The sequence below is a fragment of the Sceloporus undulatus genome, chromosome 1, assembly GCF_019175285.1.
Source record: "Sceloporus undulatus isolate JIND9_A2432 ecotype Alabama chromosome 1, SceUnd_v1.1, whole genome shotgun sequence".
In the NCBI taxonomy this organism is placed as follows: Eukaryota; Metazoa; Chordata; class Lepidosauria; order Squamata; family Phrynosomatidae; genus Sceloporus; species Sceloporus undulatus.
In genome coordinates, this window is record NC_056522.1 from 89,836,790 (window position 1) to 89,853,879 (window position 17,090).

Below are 17,090 nucleotides of genomic sequence, written 5' to 3' on the forward strand. Positions count from 1 at the left end.
TACATTTTGCATATATGACCCTAGAATACAAGTAAATGGAAAGGCATTACTAGATTTCAGTAGGGAACGAACAACTCAGCATAAGTGCTCCTTCAAGGATAGAGTTCAGAACCACCTATGACTAGATAGGCTGACCTTATTTAAAGTACAGAACTCAATTTTGCTTACTACACTACTCATGTTATCCTTTCCCACTCTAGAGTTGTGGCATTATGAGTACAGTATTTCTGCATTGTCTCTGTTACAAATGTGAGTAGGAAAAGTAGCAGTGCTACCATGGAAACATTACCTGATGGCCTTTGTGGGGGAGTTCATTCTCCTTGAATACATGCTAACTCAATAGTGCACAATAATGGGCTGATCAACCTTAAGCATAAAGCTTCCATACAAGATTACTTGTTATTAACTCTAATGAATGCCTTCAACAATGCAATTCCTGTCCAACCTCATTATTAGATAAGCACACGGGAACATGCATTAAGGCACACTTTAGAGTGCAAAGCCAGAGCCACTTTGCTGAGTCCCTACCATTTGCAAGCTTCAGAGGAAAGTAGACAGTTTAGTGCTAAGTATGCCTCGAAGGAAAGAAAAACTCAGGTCTGATCCTCCGGTTGAGGTAAGCATGCCTGAAATTAAATGTACAAGATGTTTCATATTTATAATGATCACAGAAAATATAAACTACCTTTGCTTTCTCTGTTTTCCTTTTCCTAAGGGTAAGTTTACTGAGATACAATCAGTACCAGCTTTTCCCAACTATGTAAGGAATTCAACTTTCCTCTGGATATTGTCCATGTCACATAGGACAAGATGACACAACGAAAAGGCAATCTTTATTGCTAACTTACTCCACCCCATATTTGTACATCTAAACAAGCATCTTGAACTATCAGTGCTCTAGAATCCAGAAAATATGAGCTGCAGTCCAGAACCTTCTACCGTATTGACTTTCTTTTGAGTAAGCATTGACAGGAAGAACAGAATTCTCGCCATTAAATATGTTCATTTTTAAAAGAGAGAGAGAGACATTCCTAAATAACAGTTCAGTATCCCAGGGGAAACTCCCACAATATATATAAAAAATACAGTGGAAGTTTCTGACAAATTCCTCATGTAGCATAGCTAGCATATTTGTTTCTAGAAATGCAAACATCTCAAAAAACAAGACAAAGCGGACAATACTGTATAGCAGTAATCAAGGCCACATTGAAATAGGTGATTCAGTGTCATAATGTAAAAATTATTCCTTACCATAATATGTAGCCAACAGAAAAGGTGCTCACAGCAACCAATCCATATGTCTTGCTGGGATATTCATGATGCGTTGTTCTCATCTCAATTAATATAAAAGGCAAAACGGTTGTATGCTAGAATGAAAACAAAACAAAAATGTAGAAAAATATTTCATACAATGCTTCATACAAGCATTTTTCAAAAGATTTTTAAGAGAAAAATTACAGTTGCCTTTTTTCTAAGACATTTGCATAAAATGTGCACTATATAGTTAAACTTAAGCACTGTTATCACTTTGATTTCAATACTGAGGAGAGATTGATTGGGCGTAACAACATAATTCTGTGATGATTACTCAGAAGTAAGTTTCACTGTGTTCAATAAGCCAATAAGCCATATTCCTTGCCTAATCTTTAAAACTGCAGTTTTGAAAGTGCTTAACTTAGGGGAGGATCATTTGTTGTTAACTGCCCTCGAGTCGATCTCAACCCATGGCAACCCTATGGATGAGACATCTTCAAGACCTTCTGTCCTCTACTGCCCTGCTTAGGTCCTGTAAACTCATAGCCGTGACCTCCTTAATGGAATCCATCCACCTAGCATGTGGCCTTCCTCTCTTCCCTCCACCTTCCCCATCATTATTGTCTTTTCCAATGAGTCTTCCCTTTTCATGATGTGTCTGAAGTATGACAGCCTCGGTTTGGTCAACTTGGCTTCCAGGGAGGTTTCCGGCATGATCTTTGTTTGTTTGTTTGTTTATCCTTTTGGCTGTCCATGGGATCCTCAGCACTCTGAGGAGGATCACATCTAATTTTTTTTTGTTTTTTTGTTTTACTATACTAGAGAAGTTCAAGCACAGTGAAAGCCTGCAAAGGAAAGGGTTGCTTCATTTCTATTCTCAGTAAGATTGAAGCAATCAGTCTGTCAGATGACAAATGTTAAAGGACCACAATTCCTGCCAGACTCTTATTTTGTAGTGTTAAGCTCTTATAAAGTATGTGGTTATATGTGCATTGCAGAAATAATCCATACTAACATCGCTTGAACTGCCATGACTCAATGCTATGGAATTTTTGGAACTATAGTTTGTGAGACATTTAGCCCTCTCTGTCAGAGAGCACTGGTCCCACAACAAACTACAATTCCCAGAATTCCACAGCACTGAGCCATGGCAGTTAAAATGGTGTCAAACTGGATTATTTCTGCAGTGCAGTTACAGCCTGTGTGATTGTCTTTCTAGAGGCTTTCATGATTATTTCTAATTACGAAGACTTGCAAACTCATGTTGCTGTTGTTGTTAGCTGCCCTCGAGCCAACTTTGACTCATGGTGACTCAGTAGATGAGACATCTCCAAGTATGGCTCCTCTCCTCCACTGTTCTACTCATTTCCTGCAGACTCATGCCTGTTTCTGCTGTAATCGAGTCTAGCCATCTGGTGTGTGGTCTACCTCTCCGTCTTCTGCCCTCCACCTTTCCCAGCATTATTATTTTTTCCAATGAGTCATGTCTTCTCATGATGTGGCCAAGGTACAACAGCCTCAATTTAATCATCTTGGCCTCCAGTGGTATTTCTGGCCTGAATCACTCAAGGATCCATTTGTTTTTCTTTCTGTTCATGGTATCCTCAGGACTCTTCTCCAACATCACATCTCAAATGAGCTGTCTCTAACACTGCAAAGTTATCAAGGCAGCACTGAATAGTTAATAAAGAATACCTAAGAACAGAATATGTTTTTATTCTAAACTCACATAGTTGCATTACTGCATGGCAATTCATTTCTGTCATGAGCTAAGTGGTATAGTGAACTTTACAGTAAGATCCACAGTTTGTATGAAGGAATAGTCTTAGCAGTTAAGTGAATCTAGTCCTGCTAATACAATGGAACCAAAAGCAGTATAAATCCAAGTATATTAAGTGAATAATAAACCAGTAGGGACAGACTTACTGGAAAAAATACTGCATGTAAAGAGACAAACTGGCTGTTGAAAAGGATGTAGATGCTTACATTCCACTCTAGGTTAAGAATATGATACTTGTTGATATGCACATTCTCAATGAAAAGGGGTTTCTGGGGTCTGAAATACATGGGCAAAAAGCACTGGCTTCAAACTGCTTTGGGGGCATGGCATGCAGATGAAGTACACCCCAGGATTGGCTGGAAGCTGATCTGGGGCTGCCCAAGGCAGCCTGAAGACGGCCGGAAAAGGACAGCAAAAAGACACTCCTCGCCAGTTGACTGTAGCAGTGGCTGGCTTTGGGACCGCAGCATCCTGTTGCTGTGGTTCCAGGCTGATCAGAAGCTGACTGCAGCTGGAGCGGCCAGAGGTCACTTCAAGCTGCATGTCTGCCTGACCCCTGATATTCAACAAACTTCTGTGGAGGATAAAGAGAACAATCATAAGATTCTTTGCACTTTGGGACTTCACTGGGGAAAACTTGCTTGTGCAAAAATACACCCTGTGAATAAACAGCAGTATTTTTGCACCAGATGCCCTGCTTCCTGCTGAATCACATTGCTTTTCTGCATAGGAAACACATGTATTTACACAATATGTGCACGTTTACAAGGTTATAGAAACAGTAGAAATATACCAATTCAAATGCCAAAGTTTGTATAGTTTGCAAAAACTGCACAGAAATCCTTGTATTCAAGAGAGGAGAAAATTGTTGATATTCTTGGATGCAGGAATAATAATAATAATAATAATAATAATAATAATAATAATAATAAAGGATTTATGTTCCTACTCTGTGTTTATAACCACAGAAAGACTCCTTATGACAGATTAGTCAATTGATCCATATAGCCCAATACTGTCAAAACTAAGGCTCAGAGATTCTGAGCAGATGTTTTTCCAGCCCTACCTGGCCATGTCAGGGATTGCATCTGGGATCTTATGTATTCAAAGCTGATGCCCTGCCACTGACCTACAATGTTTGTTCCTTCCTTACTTCCTGCAATGTGCAGCAAGACACAACATGTTACATTATATAACTGGATTGTACATTTTCCTGCTCTCACCTCAATATGTAGTGGGGGCAGAAATACTCACAGTACAGTGACATAATGTCACATGTTGCCTACATACTGCTGATGGATTTCTCTTATTCTGATGAGAATCCCCCTCCAACATATCTACAAACGGATACTTTGCCCTTCTTATAACATTTAGATTTTCCTAATAAACACTAAAAATACAGTATCAGAAACTGGTAGTCATCAATAGTTAATACACATTCGATAGGCTCAGCTAGCATTGTGCTCTCTACTTATTCTTCCAGAGCTACCACTCACTGGTAGAACTTTCAAAAGCTGAACCTGCTATCAAGAAGAAAACCCTTATGTTTCCCTCAGATACATACTGCTTCTTATATTATATGTGCAACAGAAATGCATGATATCCAAAGACGGTATCTGGTTAATGGGAATCCATGAGTGAAGCTCATCCCCTCTGGGACAGAAACTTCTGGGAGCAGGACATAATGGAGGATTATTACCATTAACCGACACACAGGATGCACTTTAAGGTACCCGCAAGCACTTCATTATTATTGCATAGTTCATGGGTGTTCACATTCTATAATCTAAGGAAAGACCAGTGCCATTGTGACAATGGCTTGGAATCATAGATACAAATTTAAATCAATAGAGAAGGTTAATGCTTTGTGGGTAGTTAGTAACACTTCCTTTTAAAATGCATTCTCTTCTCTTCCGCAAAGTTATGGCTATGGAGGATACACTAAATCTAAAACAGTGTTCCATAGTAGAAGAGCCTTTTGCTCTCCGCTGTTTTTATGCAGCTGTTTTTTCAAAAAAATATGGCTCTACAAAGAACACATCATGCTGCACATCAGATATTATTTTGTTTTGTTTATTCAGGCCCAGTACACACCTCCAGGAAGCAACATCCTGGCGGCGATAGTAGGGCTCGGGAGCACGCACCAACCACACGCTCCCGAGCCATAATATGTGCGGGCAGCGCCATTTTTGAGCGGCACCACCCACACAAGGTACATCATGATGACGTGTGGGTGTCTGAGCGCCCACACGTCTATTGCAGGAAGTGGTATCGTAAGGGCTGTGATGTACGATGTCGCTTCCTGCAATAGATGTGTGGGTGCTCAGACACATCATTGCGTGCTTCGTGTTGGCGATGCTGCTCAAAAATGGCACTGCCTGCACGTATTAGGGCTCGGGAGCATGTGGTTGGTGCGTGCTCCCGAGCCCTACTATCGCTGCCAGGACATTGCTTCCTGGCGGTGTGTACCGGGCCTGAATTTTTAGTGCACAGTTGTGCCATGTGGTCTGGTTGCCACGGCAAAGCTGCACAGCACAAAAGGCCGGCGTTTCCTTGATGGTCTGTACTGTGCCTCAGTTTCATTTCTATGTCCCCCCTCTTCCCAGAAAAGAGTATAAAATTACATAAAACATACAACCCCCCCCCCAAAACAAAACAGCACTAGAGAACACAACCCATATAAAAGCCTCCCTGACATAATTATACAGTATATTAAAAGGTGCTTGAATAAAAATGTCTCTGCCTACTAGTGAAAGGAAAGCAGGGAGGATTTGATCATATAGCAAATTCCCTCATTTGTGTCACACAAACGTTAAAATTTTTGCATTATAAATCCCAAAATTCCCCAGACAGCATGGCCATGTGGTTGGAAAACATCAAAAAAGTAACTTTTCTAAACGCTGAGCAAAGCACATCCACAAAGAATAGCAGCAATCTGGTGCAATGGTTAAAGGGCAAGAATAGGGCAGAAGACCCAGGTTTACAGGCCTACTCAGACATGAAGCTCACTGGGTGTGTTTAGGATAGCATAATCTCTGAGCCTAAATTAGCTGACAAGACTCTTGTTAGGATACAACGCAGGAGGAGAAAATCTATGCTATTCTCAGCTTCTCACAGATAAGGCAGAACACATTAAATAAGTAAGCAGAAATCACTTTTTAAACTATGTCTCCATTTTGATGTTAAAACTGTCCATTCCTAAAAAAACTTCTTAATTAATATACAGCTATAAGACTAGTACACCATAAAACAGCCTTCTACTATTTGAAAATTTTGTATCAGGAATAATTAAAAAGCTAAAACATGAACACAAGCTAATTTCTACATTACAATTCGCTTTCCAGTATTCAGTAAGTGGATTTCATAATCTCTTGCATTTTGGATTCTGCTCTCTGTTTCCTTATGCGGTGTCCAATGATGGATATCTATGAGTAGAAGAGCAGAATCCAGAGGAAACTGGGGGGTTACCACAATGCCCAATGTGCCTCTAAAACCAGCTCAGCAAGACTGGGAAGTCCTCCGAGATTGTTTCCTGATGGCACAGAGAGCTGCAGGGGGCAACGAAGGGAAGGAAATTTCATCATGCTGGCTCTGGAGTGCCAGTATGCTCATGAATTTAGGCCTCCAAATATTTGAGTTATTGAGTGTAGCTACTGCAGATGCAGATAATTAAGTCGATATTTACGGCATGTGCCATTATCATTCCCAAAGAGTGTATGAATTCTTAATTATGTTAAAAGCCAACTCTAAATTAAGTTATATATACTAGTTCTCTTCTAAATCAACACCCACATTTTGTATGTTCTGCAATATCTTCCTTTAGACTCACAGAAGCCATTACTGGAAATGGCATAGTCAATGTCATTTTTACAGCAAAAGGATTAAGGTAATGGTTGAATCCAGACACTTTTTGCTGGTGATATAAATACTGCACTGATGTTTAAATGTAAGCACAACAACCACTTTCTAAATTGGTCAATCAGATTAAAAATGAAGCTCTTTTACATGCTAAACTACACATTCATTCCTTCGTAAGCACAGATAAGTGCAGTGTGAGATATTAAAAGAGTATTTCCATCACTTGCAAAAACACCTTAAGGGATGCAAAAGAAAAATGTAATTAACACAATTAAATCTGCATCAAATTTTTAAACAGAAATGTACATATTTAACTTATGCTTAGCTAATCTTAGTCAAACAAAATGTCAGTGGACTGTAGACTGTATTATTAAAAGAAGGAGAATGTACGATTTTTAATATAGCTTTTTTTAAAAAAACAACAACAAAGTACAAAAGATCTTCCCTCTGCAAAACGTCATCAACCCTCCAGATGACCTTACGTTCCTATTTTGAGACCATGAGTGTATCAGAATTATTTACAAAATCAAGATCTTAACAGAAACCAAACCACCCTTCAAAAGTATTTCCTGCCAGCCTATGACAATGTCTTTCACACCAGCCCCATGTGCTGCATAATGACTTGCAAAACCCTTGTGTGATAAGCAACTTTTAGCATTCTTTTCTGATGAAATCTGTCCTCTACTCAATTAGTTATTCCTTTCAAACAGGCATCCCAACAACAGCAATCAATAGTAGCAGTAAATGACCTGGATCCTTGGGAAGGTGACGACCCCACACAGATGCCGGACTATTTCCTCTCCTGACTCAATAAAGTGGCCAGGTAGCAAACAGGCTGATCGACAAGGTAAATAGCTGCTCAAAGCAGAACAGGTATCAAAGTGTAGTACAATTTTTCATTCTTCACATCTATTTTGGCACTTGATTCCTTTTGTTTCTAGTTGTGGACGTCACTGTTTTCCTCTTTCTTGTCCTATTTCTCTTCCCATGCCCATATCATAATTCTTGCCTACCTCACCTTTGGTCTTGATCACCAGTCCAACACTTTCCTGCCTTCTTTGTTTTCTTTGTACCAGCTGAAGTTCCTAGACACCTTCTTTGTCTTTCAATTTATTTCATTTTTATTTCCAGTTTTTCAAGCAATTCTGGACCTTTGTTACTGCGATTTAAGTTTTAAAAAAGAAGATAAAAGAAACATAAATAAATAAATAAATGGAATTAGCCTGCTTGGGATTATGTTCTTTAACCTAACATTACTGTGCCGTGAGTCTTATTTCTGGGAGAAAGATGAGACAGAAATCTCCTCAGTGTCCCACTGGTGAGATCAGTGCACTGTGTGAGAATGTGGGAGAGGGCCTTTTCAGCTGTGACACCCCAACTGTGGGATGTCTTCCTCTTGGAGGCACTACACTAGCACAAATAAAGATATGGCTGTTTAAATAAAGGCTCTGAGACATAAAGTGTTCATTTCGGTTATTTTTGAATGAAAGGGTTGCTACTTAAATTCATACATAACAAGAAACGTCATGCAAAATAAATTGAAGATAATGTGAAACTAACAGTTTACTTGGTTTTTTTTGCAGTTCCTAAAACACAACACACAATCTGTTTAGAGCTTTGATGTAGCTTAGAAAATTTAGAAAACACAGTTTAAAACCTTTTTAACTGTTTACATTTCTTTTATCTTGTTAACATGGTTAATATTGCTTTAAAATTGCTTTAATATGTTTATATTGATTTTATTTTTATGCTCCCTTGATATAGAGCAGGATATAAACATTTTAATGAATAGATGAATGAATAAATAAATAAATAAATAAATAAACAAACAGAAATCCAATGAATCCCCAAATAAATAAGATACTAAGTCCAGCGGTCCTTTCACATTACAAAATTATATGTCCTATGGAATCGTGGGGTGTGTAGCTTGGTGAGACACTATAGAAGCTCTCAGGCTGAGAATATTAAATGTGTGTGTGTATGTTTTAAATTATCTGTCGACTTATGGTGACCCCATGAATTTCAGAGGGTTTCTTTGCCAAGAAAAAACTCACAGGTGGTTTTGCCAGTTCCTTCCTCTGAAATATAGCCTATAGCACCTGGTATTTGTTGGTGGTCTCCCATCCAAGTACTAATCAGGATTGTCCCTGCTTATCTTGCAAGATCGGTCAGGATTTGGTGCATTTAGTGTATTTGGGCCCTGAGAATTTCACATACCCCTCACAAAACTGCCAATCCAAGGATTTCACAGGAGAACCATGGCAATTCAAGTAGAATCATAGTGTTATAACTGTGTTGTGTGCAAGGTCCCTTATGAAGCTTCTCAAAGGGTGTCAGACTAATGCCCTGGTTCAAACCTCTCTTAAACATCTCTTCAGGAAAAAGCCCTTCAGGCCAAAGTATAAAGATTATTGCTTCAGAGATAACATTATTTGTCATGGCAATATTTCATCAGAGTACAAAGCAGGGGGCGGAGAAATATAGAAGTTGCTGCACTTCACAAATTTTGTTAGGCTGTGGTAGAGTCACTGGCACTTTCCCCATGCAGTTACTATGGGCAGTGGCAGTGCTTGTTCAAAAGTAGAAAATTGGTATCACTGAATGCTGTTGCTAGGGGAGTCATGAGAGAAGGATGTCATTGTTTTTCCATTTTTCAAACTTCACCTTATCTTTTTGCAAGATCTCTCTGCATATAGAGCTGCTGCTGTACAAGAAGAATTTGGGAGTAAGGCCATAAAAGATGCTACACAGCAGCACATATTTAATGAATTGTAAAAGTCTGAGTAAATGATATTACAGCAATTTCACATTACTTTCTAAATTTATTTTGAATGATGTCTCATATTACAGTATGTATGATTTTAAATAGTAACCCTTTCATTTAAAAATAACTGGAGTGATGGGGAAAAAACGTATATATCAACTTATTGACAAGAGATCAGCCTCTGTGCCAGAGTGCTAGAAAGTGCTTAAAGTACCTTGAGTTTTAAGAAGAGATCCAGTTCAGATAAACTGATGGAAACCATTGTTGTGGTTGTGTACCTTCAAGTTATTTCTGACTTATGGCAACTCTAAAGCATCATGGGGTTTTCTTTGCAAAATTTGTTCAGAGGGGTGTTTGCCTTTGCATCCCTCTGAGGCTCAGAGAAAGCATTGTTAAATGAAATTAGCAGTACAGAAATACATGTCCTGCTATAAGAGCATCAAAATAGCTTCTACAAGACAGGCCAAAATAAAGCTGCTTCGAGTCACTTCGGAGGTATGCTGTTTGTATAATGCATGTGTACTAAGAGTACAGAAGCCACACCAAAGCCATGATCCAGTCTAAGGACTGGAACGCAGCTTTGGCACAGCTTCCGGACTCTTAGTATGCATGCATCATTTAAACAGCATATCTCCAAAGTGACTCAAAGCAGCTTTATTTTGGCCTGTCTGTATGGGGCCATTGTCGCACTAATCATTTTGAATTACAGGGGTGATCCAGAAGACACCTGAAAATGCAGGAGTCTTCTGCATTTAATTATTTAATATTCTGCAAATAAAGAGCAGGGGATGCTTTTAGATAAATGGTAGGCAAAGTGCAGTCTATGGACTACATGGAACCTATAAGGCTGTTTCTGTGCTTCCCTGGACCTCCAGGAACAACATCCTTTGGCCCCAAATATTGTCTAGGGAATATGGAAGAAATTGTGCCACATTTTTGGTCTCGTGGACCATTTCAGGCCCCGAAAATGCCTTATATAAAAAAAAGAGAGAAAATGAAACATGTGATTTTCAGGTCATTTCCTGTTGTAAAAAAAAAAAAAAAGACCTATCTTGGGCCTAAAGTGGCGCAAGATAGTTCACAAACATGACAAAAAATGTCCCCAATGCCCCTAGATGTAGTTCACAAACATGGCAAAAATGTCCCCAATGCCCCTAGAGGCATTTTCCACTGATGTGAAAAAGGCAAATTCCAGGTGGAGAATCAAAATTGTTGGGAGTACTGTACATTTTTGGTAAACATATCTGAAAAGGAAACTCTAGAGCTCAAAGAAGTTGCATGAAAGGCAATGAAACTGATAAATGAGCTGGACCAAGTGCCTTATGAGGCATGGTCTCAATAATAGGGCTTTTTCAATTTTAGGGGGGAAAGGCAAGTGACCAAGAAATAAAATAGGGCCAAGAAATAAAATTACGTGGGTTGTGTGGGAAGAGTGGTTCAAAAGGAGTTTGCTCTCTCTCTCTCCCTTATATTACTTGAATCTGGGACCACATACTGAAACTGAATGATAGGAGATGCAAGATAGATGAAAGCATAAACTTCTTCACTCAGCACAAAAACTATGGCATTTGCTGTCACAAGATGTTGCAATAATCATCAGCGTGGATAGGCTTAAAAGGCTCTTAGACCACTCCATGAAGGAAAAGACTTTCAATGTCTTCCTATTGCGGTGGCTATAAATTACATCCAGCGTTACAGGCACTATAGCTCTGGATACAAGTTGTTGGGAAACATGGCTCTGAGAGTGTTATTGTGCTCATATGTTCCTTATGGGCTTCTCCAAGGGATCTGATTGGCCACTCTGGGAACAAAATGCTGGGCCAGATAAGGCTTTGGTGTGCTCTTGGAAGCTGCTGCAGCTGCTACCACTTCCCCTCCTCTATTTATTATGCTTGTGTCCTGCCTAATGTATTACAACATTTTCATTCCAGAGAGCAACAAGCTTGTATTATTTTAATTAGCTATTGTTTATGTTGTGTTATTTTGACTGATCAGTAAAAATCTGTAAATACCAATATATGCAATTAAGCCTGCCATTGTGACATTCTCAAATATATGACCTGAACCTTTAAAAGTTGACTCAAGCCATCATATTTGACTTATGAGAGTGGTTACAATACTGCCTCATGCAAAAAGCATTAAGCTAATGTTGGATCAAGCTATATTGCCAAACATGCTCTAGCATAATTAATCAAAAATATTTCAGAAACCAATTGCCTCCAAGAGGTTATCGATTTCTTGTCACAACACATTTTCCTTATGAGGTGCTGCAATGCTTGTGTGTCAGATGTTCTGGCATGTTTTTTTCCCCCAATGACTAAGCCTTAATCCATCTTCTTGGCTTCATGCCATTGGTGCATTGACATCTGCAACTACTCATGCTTGACGGCCTCATGCATGAGGTATGTGGCTTTAAAGTTGGACAAGATTAGCACAGAAGACTTAGAATACAATTGAAAGCAGATATGTACAAGGACAGGTGACATATCTACAAATGACATCAGGTAAAATTACCAAGAGAGCCAGTGTGGTGTAGTGGTTTGAGTGTTAGACTAGGACACTGGTCTGGGAGGCCAGGGCTTGAATCCTCACTTGGCCATGGAAACCCACTGGTTAATTCTGGGCAAGTAACATGCTCTCAGCTACAGAGGAAGGGCAATCCCCCCCCCAACAAATTCTGCCAAGAAAACCCTGTGAAAGGTTTTCTTTAGGATCACTGTAAGTCAGAAATGGCTTGACAGCACACAACAACAACAACATAATCAACCAGCGTATCTGTTTGTATACCAACACAGTATAATGTAGAAAAGTCATATATTGGGTAAAATAAGATACTATCAATATAACAATATCCAGGTATATAGTAAGAATACAACTAGGACATTATGGCCACAATCCTCATATACACATTATAAATAAATAAATAAAATTTTTATTTATATGCCGCCCTTCCTCCGATCAGGGCGGCTTACAACATATTAAAAATACAAACTGTTTACAATAAAATCACATTAAAAACAAACCAACAGTAAAAGCCCCAAAGCCCAACCTCTTGGCCACGAAAGAGGAGGGAGGCCCACAGGATATTTACTCGGGGAATGCCTGTTGGAATAGGAAGGTTTTAAGGTCCTTCCTAAATTGGGCCAGGGTAGTGGACGAGCGGAGCTCTGTGGGCAGCGCATTCCAATGTACTTTCAAATTTGTTGAGTAAGGAAGTATCCAGTATCTATTTGTACAAAATTTCTGTGTAGAGTGCACAAAGGCATCCATGCAGCTCCCCCCTCCCCAATGACTGACCAAAGAGTTGCTTGTGGAAATGTTTTGTTGTCTTTTCATAACCAGGAAAGAAGCACCAGCCTTCAAACTGTCCGGGGTGCTATTGCTGCTGCTTCTTCCCTAGGTGTGCAAGGGCAATGAGATGATACTAAGTGTGCTCCTGCAACCAACCCATGGTTGAGGTGAAGCTACATCCAAGTCAAGAAGCAGCTATCACAACAGCCATAACACAAGCTAAAGTTTGATGGTGGAGATCTATAATCTTCTAGTGGGCCAACAGGATCGTGATTAATACTTAATTTGTTGTATTCCAACCATGTCAGGATCAACATGTTTTCTTGGAGACTCCCCCCTTTATTAGGCTATTTTTTTTTCTGTGTACATCTGCACGTGCTGCACTTTGACAGCTAGACACACACTTATAAGGACACACAGATATCATGTATCATCTGCTTTGGCTGCCCTCCGCACATCTGAACATGTGAGCTGTAGACCATGAAAGCTTATGCCAGATAGTCTTATAAGGTGACATATGATTACATTTTCTTCCTTTTTAATACATAGTTAAGAGCCAGCATGGTGTAGTGGTCTGAATGCCTGACTACAACTCTGGAGATCAGGGTTCAATTCCTGGCTTAGTCATGAAACCCACTAGGTGACCTTGGGCAAGTCACATGCTCTCAGCCTCAGGGGAATGCAATGGCAAATTTCCTCTGAACAAATCTTGCCAAGAAAACCCCATGATAAGTTTGCCTTACATTTGCCATAAATTGGAAACAACTTGAGAACAACAAGGCACAGGACCTCACATTTCTATAAAGCCCACAAAGGCTTAAAGGTCTTTGATCCACCCTCTACTGCTTGTTTCACTGAAATTCTCCTATGAATTAAGGAAACATCATCATCCCTTCATTTGACAGAGTCAAGATTCAAGGCAAGACCAGATGGGCACCATCTATAACGCCACAGCTGGCATGACAAACCAGTCACTTCAATGGAATTTTTTTAAACTTTGCTTTGAAAGCATACTTTGACAATAAAGACAGCCCAGCCTTAATTCTAACATTATAAACACCTCCAGCTCATTCAAGATTCATTTCATCACTGGCTGCCTGTGATAAAATAAAGGCATCCAGGCCTTGGCATCTGCAGCCAACAAGCTAGGCTGTTTATTGCAGTCAGTGGTAACACAAATTTGCACATGGTTGCTAGCACAATTACTTCCTTTTATTATATTTTTCTTTGTTTCTGATTAACATGAATACTATACAAATCCCTAAGTGTATTTCTTTATATGCATTTTTAAAAAAAGCATTAAAAAGCAACACATGGCTAGATTAACACTGGATTAAAAACTGACGTCTTATTTCTTATTTCCAATATTTATTGCCAAATTTAAACAAGTACAATACACCTCAAGCTCAGAATGAGTCTTCAAATCCCCATGAATTTTGCACCTCTACAAAGAAAATGAGAAAGTCGATGTTGCTCATTTTCATGCATTCATGTCGTTTATTTTCATACATACTGTGATATTCAAAAATCATCTTTCAGGATAAAATATATTTATAGTGATTAACAAAAGTAAATCCTACTAACTTCAACGGCAATTAGTTCCAGGGAGGGAGCTATACAGGTTTCCACTTCCACTGATCATATCACGTTGTAACTGAATCACACATCATTGTGGCACACATTAAAAAGCCCTGATGAACAAAATAAGTGGCAATTGCTTTGAAATGAAATAACCTTTGGATTTTAACCAGTATGAATTGTTGTCTTGCTTTAAAAAACAAACAAACAAAAAACAAACAAACTTCATTTATATACTGCTTCATACCACCTAAGCAGTGTCTAAGCGGTTTACAACTGTAAGCTAATTTGCCCCCAACAATCTGGGTAATCATTTTAGCCACCTCAGAAGGATGCAAGCCCTTTTGCTGGTATTGAACTCGCAACCGTATGATTTTGAGTGAGTGGCTACAGTACAGGCATTTAACCACTGTGCCACCAGGGCTCCTGCCTTATTTATAGATTGGTTGCCTTTTAACATTAAATGCACCAGAGGCAGTAAATAAATTAATGTATAAATAAATGCAACCCAATTCAACAAACCAATGAACTTTTAACATCCTTTGAAATATTGAAGTGAACTCTAGAGCTAAATCAAATATTAATCACACTTATAAAAACTTGGTAAATGCATATTTATGTAATTTCCATTAATAAAATAGGTCCAGTCTAGTGAGGTCCCACTATTACGGTATATACTCAACTATAAGTTGACCTCATGTATAAGTCGAAATCATGCTTTGGGGCCAAAATTACAGATTTTGCCATGACTCATGGATAGCAACTTGGACAGTGTATGTATGTGTGCGTATGGCAAGAGAGACTCTCACTGAGGCTTTTTGCTTCATCGTTTCAGCTTTCATTTCCAGTGGGAGAGGACTCTTAAACAAACAGCGGTATCAATTAATCACGCTGGACTCTTTCTGCTTGGCACAAGAGAGAAATAAACTGCTCTGCCAACTGCACGGGGAAAGCCGAAAGAACTGCTATCACACTACCATAGTGACCCTTAAATAAATTGACCTGAGATTTCGGGCTCAATTTTGGGCATAAATTTTTAGACTTATAGATGAGTATATACAATATTTTAGCCCACATTGTCCAGTGTAAAAGTGGTATGGCATCTACTACAATCATAGCATTAATTGCCAACTTGAACTATCAAATCTATCCCAATAGATGGTAATGAAATTGAACAGCATTAGTATGTGAAGGGGAAAATGCTAGTGCCCCTCAAATACAGTGTGCCCGCATGATACGCGGGTGCGCTATACGCAGCTTTCCGCATATGCTGAAAGCCGCGAGGGAGCACGCGGGGCACAAGGAGTGGCGCACGTGCGCCGCCAGGCCACCACATGCATGAGCCCCATTCAGGTGAATGGGGCTTGAGCATGCATGGTATTTGGCTTACGCAGGGGATCCGGAACAGATCCCCCGTGTAAGCCAAGGGTGGACTGTACAGTGGGTCCTTGGCTGGGGTGTGGTTCCAGGACCCCCCATGAATACTGAAACCAGTGGATACTCAAAATGGTGTAGTAATGTGAAAATGTGTACCTTATTCAAAATGGCTTTGCTTTTTGGATTTTTTAAGGAATATTTTCAAGCCATGGATGGTTAAATTTTTGGATGCAGAATGTCTGAATCTGAAGAGCCAATTGTATTTCCATCATTCATGTCAAGGGTGTTCTTCTGAAGAGGAGAACCTTCTCTATGCCTGGAGACTTCAATGCATTTTCAAACCCAGAATATTAGGGTTATAGATTGCATTGGGAGCCTGCAACCATAGAGGAGGTTTTCCTCTTGAGAAAGTTGCTACTATGCATGAAAAGCAACATGAATATATAAGGAAGGGTGTGTCAGTGTACTTTATTCACATATTTAGACTCTTCTGTTTCATAAGAAGTGAACAAATATTGTGCAATACACATTTGACTGAAATCTTTTGTATAAATGGAATGCAATTAATAAATTATGTTTGGAAGTCACAGGAGCTAGTTATCCTGTGATATTCCTAACGGAATAAAGCATTTTAATGCTAAAATCCACCAAAGATGGACTCTGAATAGAAAGGGGATAGTGAATCCTGTTGGGGTGAGAAGCTTCTCAGTTTTGTGCACTATATTTAAATGATTGCACTGTACGTAATTTTTGTTCCACATTAGCTGTGCCTAGTAGTGACAGAAACATGATGACTTTTGCATTCTTTTTTAGACCATTTCCCCAAGTCACAAGCGTATTGGTCAAGCTAGTCTATAACTGTACTAAACTATACCTGGGTGTAAGACTTGCAGAACCTCTTATGTGTAGAACTGAACTATAAATATTTCCTAGAAATATTAGGATCTGTGAGCTAGACAGTTTTATGGTTAGGTGGATCTGCAATTGGTTGACAGACAGAACTCAGAGAGTACTTGTCAATGGTGGAGAGAAATTGATAGTGAGGTACCTTAGGGTTCTATCTTGGACCTGGCGTTGTTTAATATATTTATAAATGTGATGAAATAGAAGGCATCAAATTTACAGATGACACCAAATTGAGGGGAGGGGGATGGTGAATACCACAGACGGCAGGAACAGAATTCAGAA

General features: G+C 39.3%; 1 protein-coding gene across 4 annotated transcripts in view; it reads right to left on the reverse strand.

The window, feature by feature from the left end:
- Positions 1-17,090, reverse strand: part of AIG1 (androgen induced 1) — a 131,366-nt gene that overhangs the window by 16,048 nt on the left and 98,228 nt on the right. For 3 of the 4 annotated variants that reach the window (XM_042462404.1, XM_042462413.1, XM_042462395.1), the window contains one exon: positions 1,252-1,367. In XM_042462404.1, coding sequence (XP_042318338.1) covers positions 1,252-1,367 — 116 coding nt within the window. Of the gene's footprint in view, positions 1-470; positions 627-1,251; positions 1,368-17,090 lie in introns of those variants that run through there. The other variant, XM_042462422.1, reaches the window with a different exon arrangement.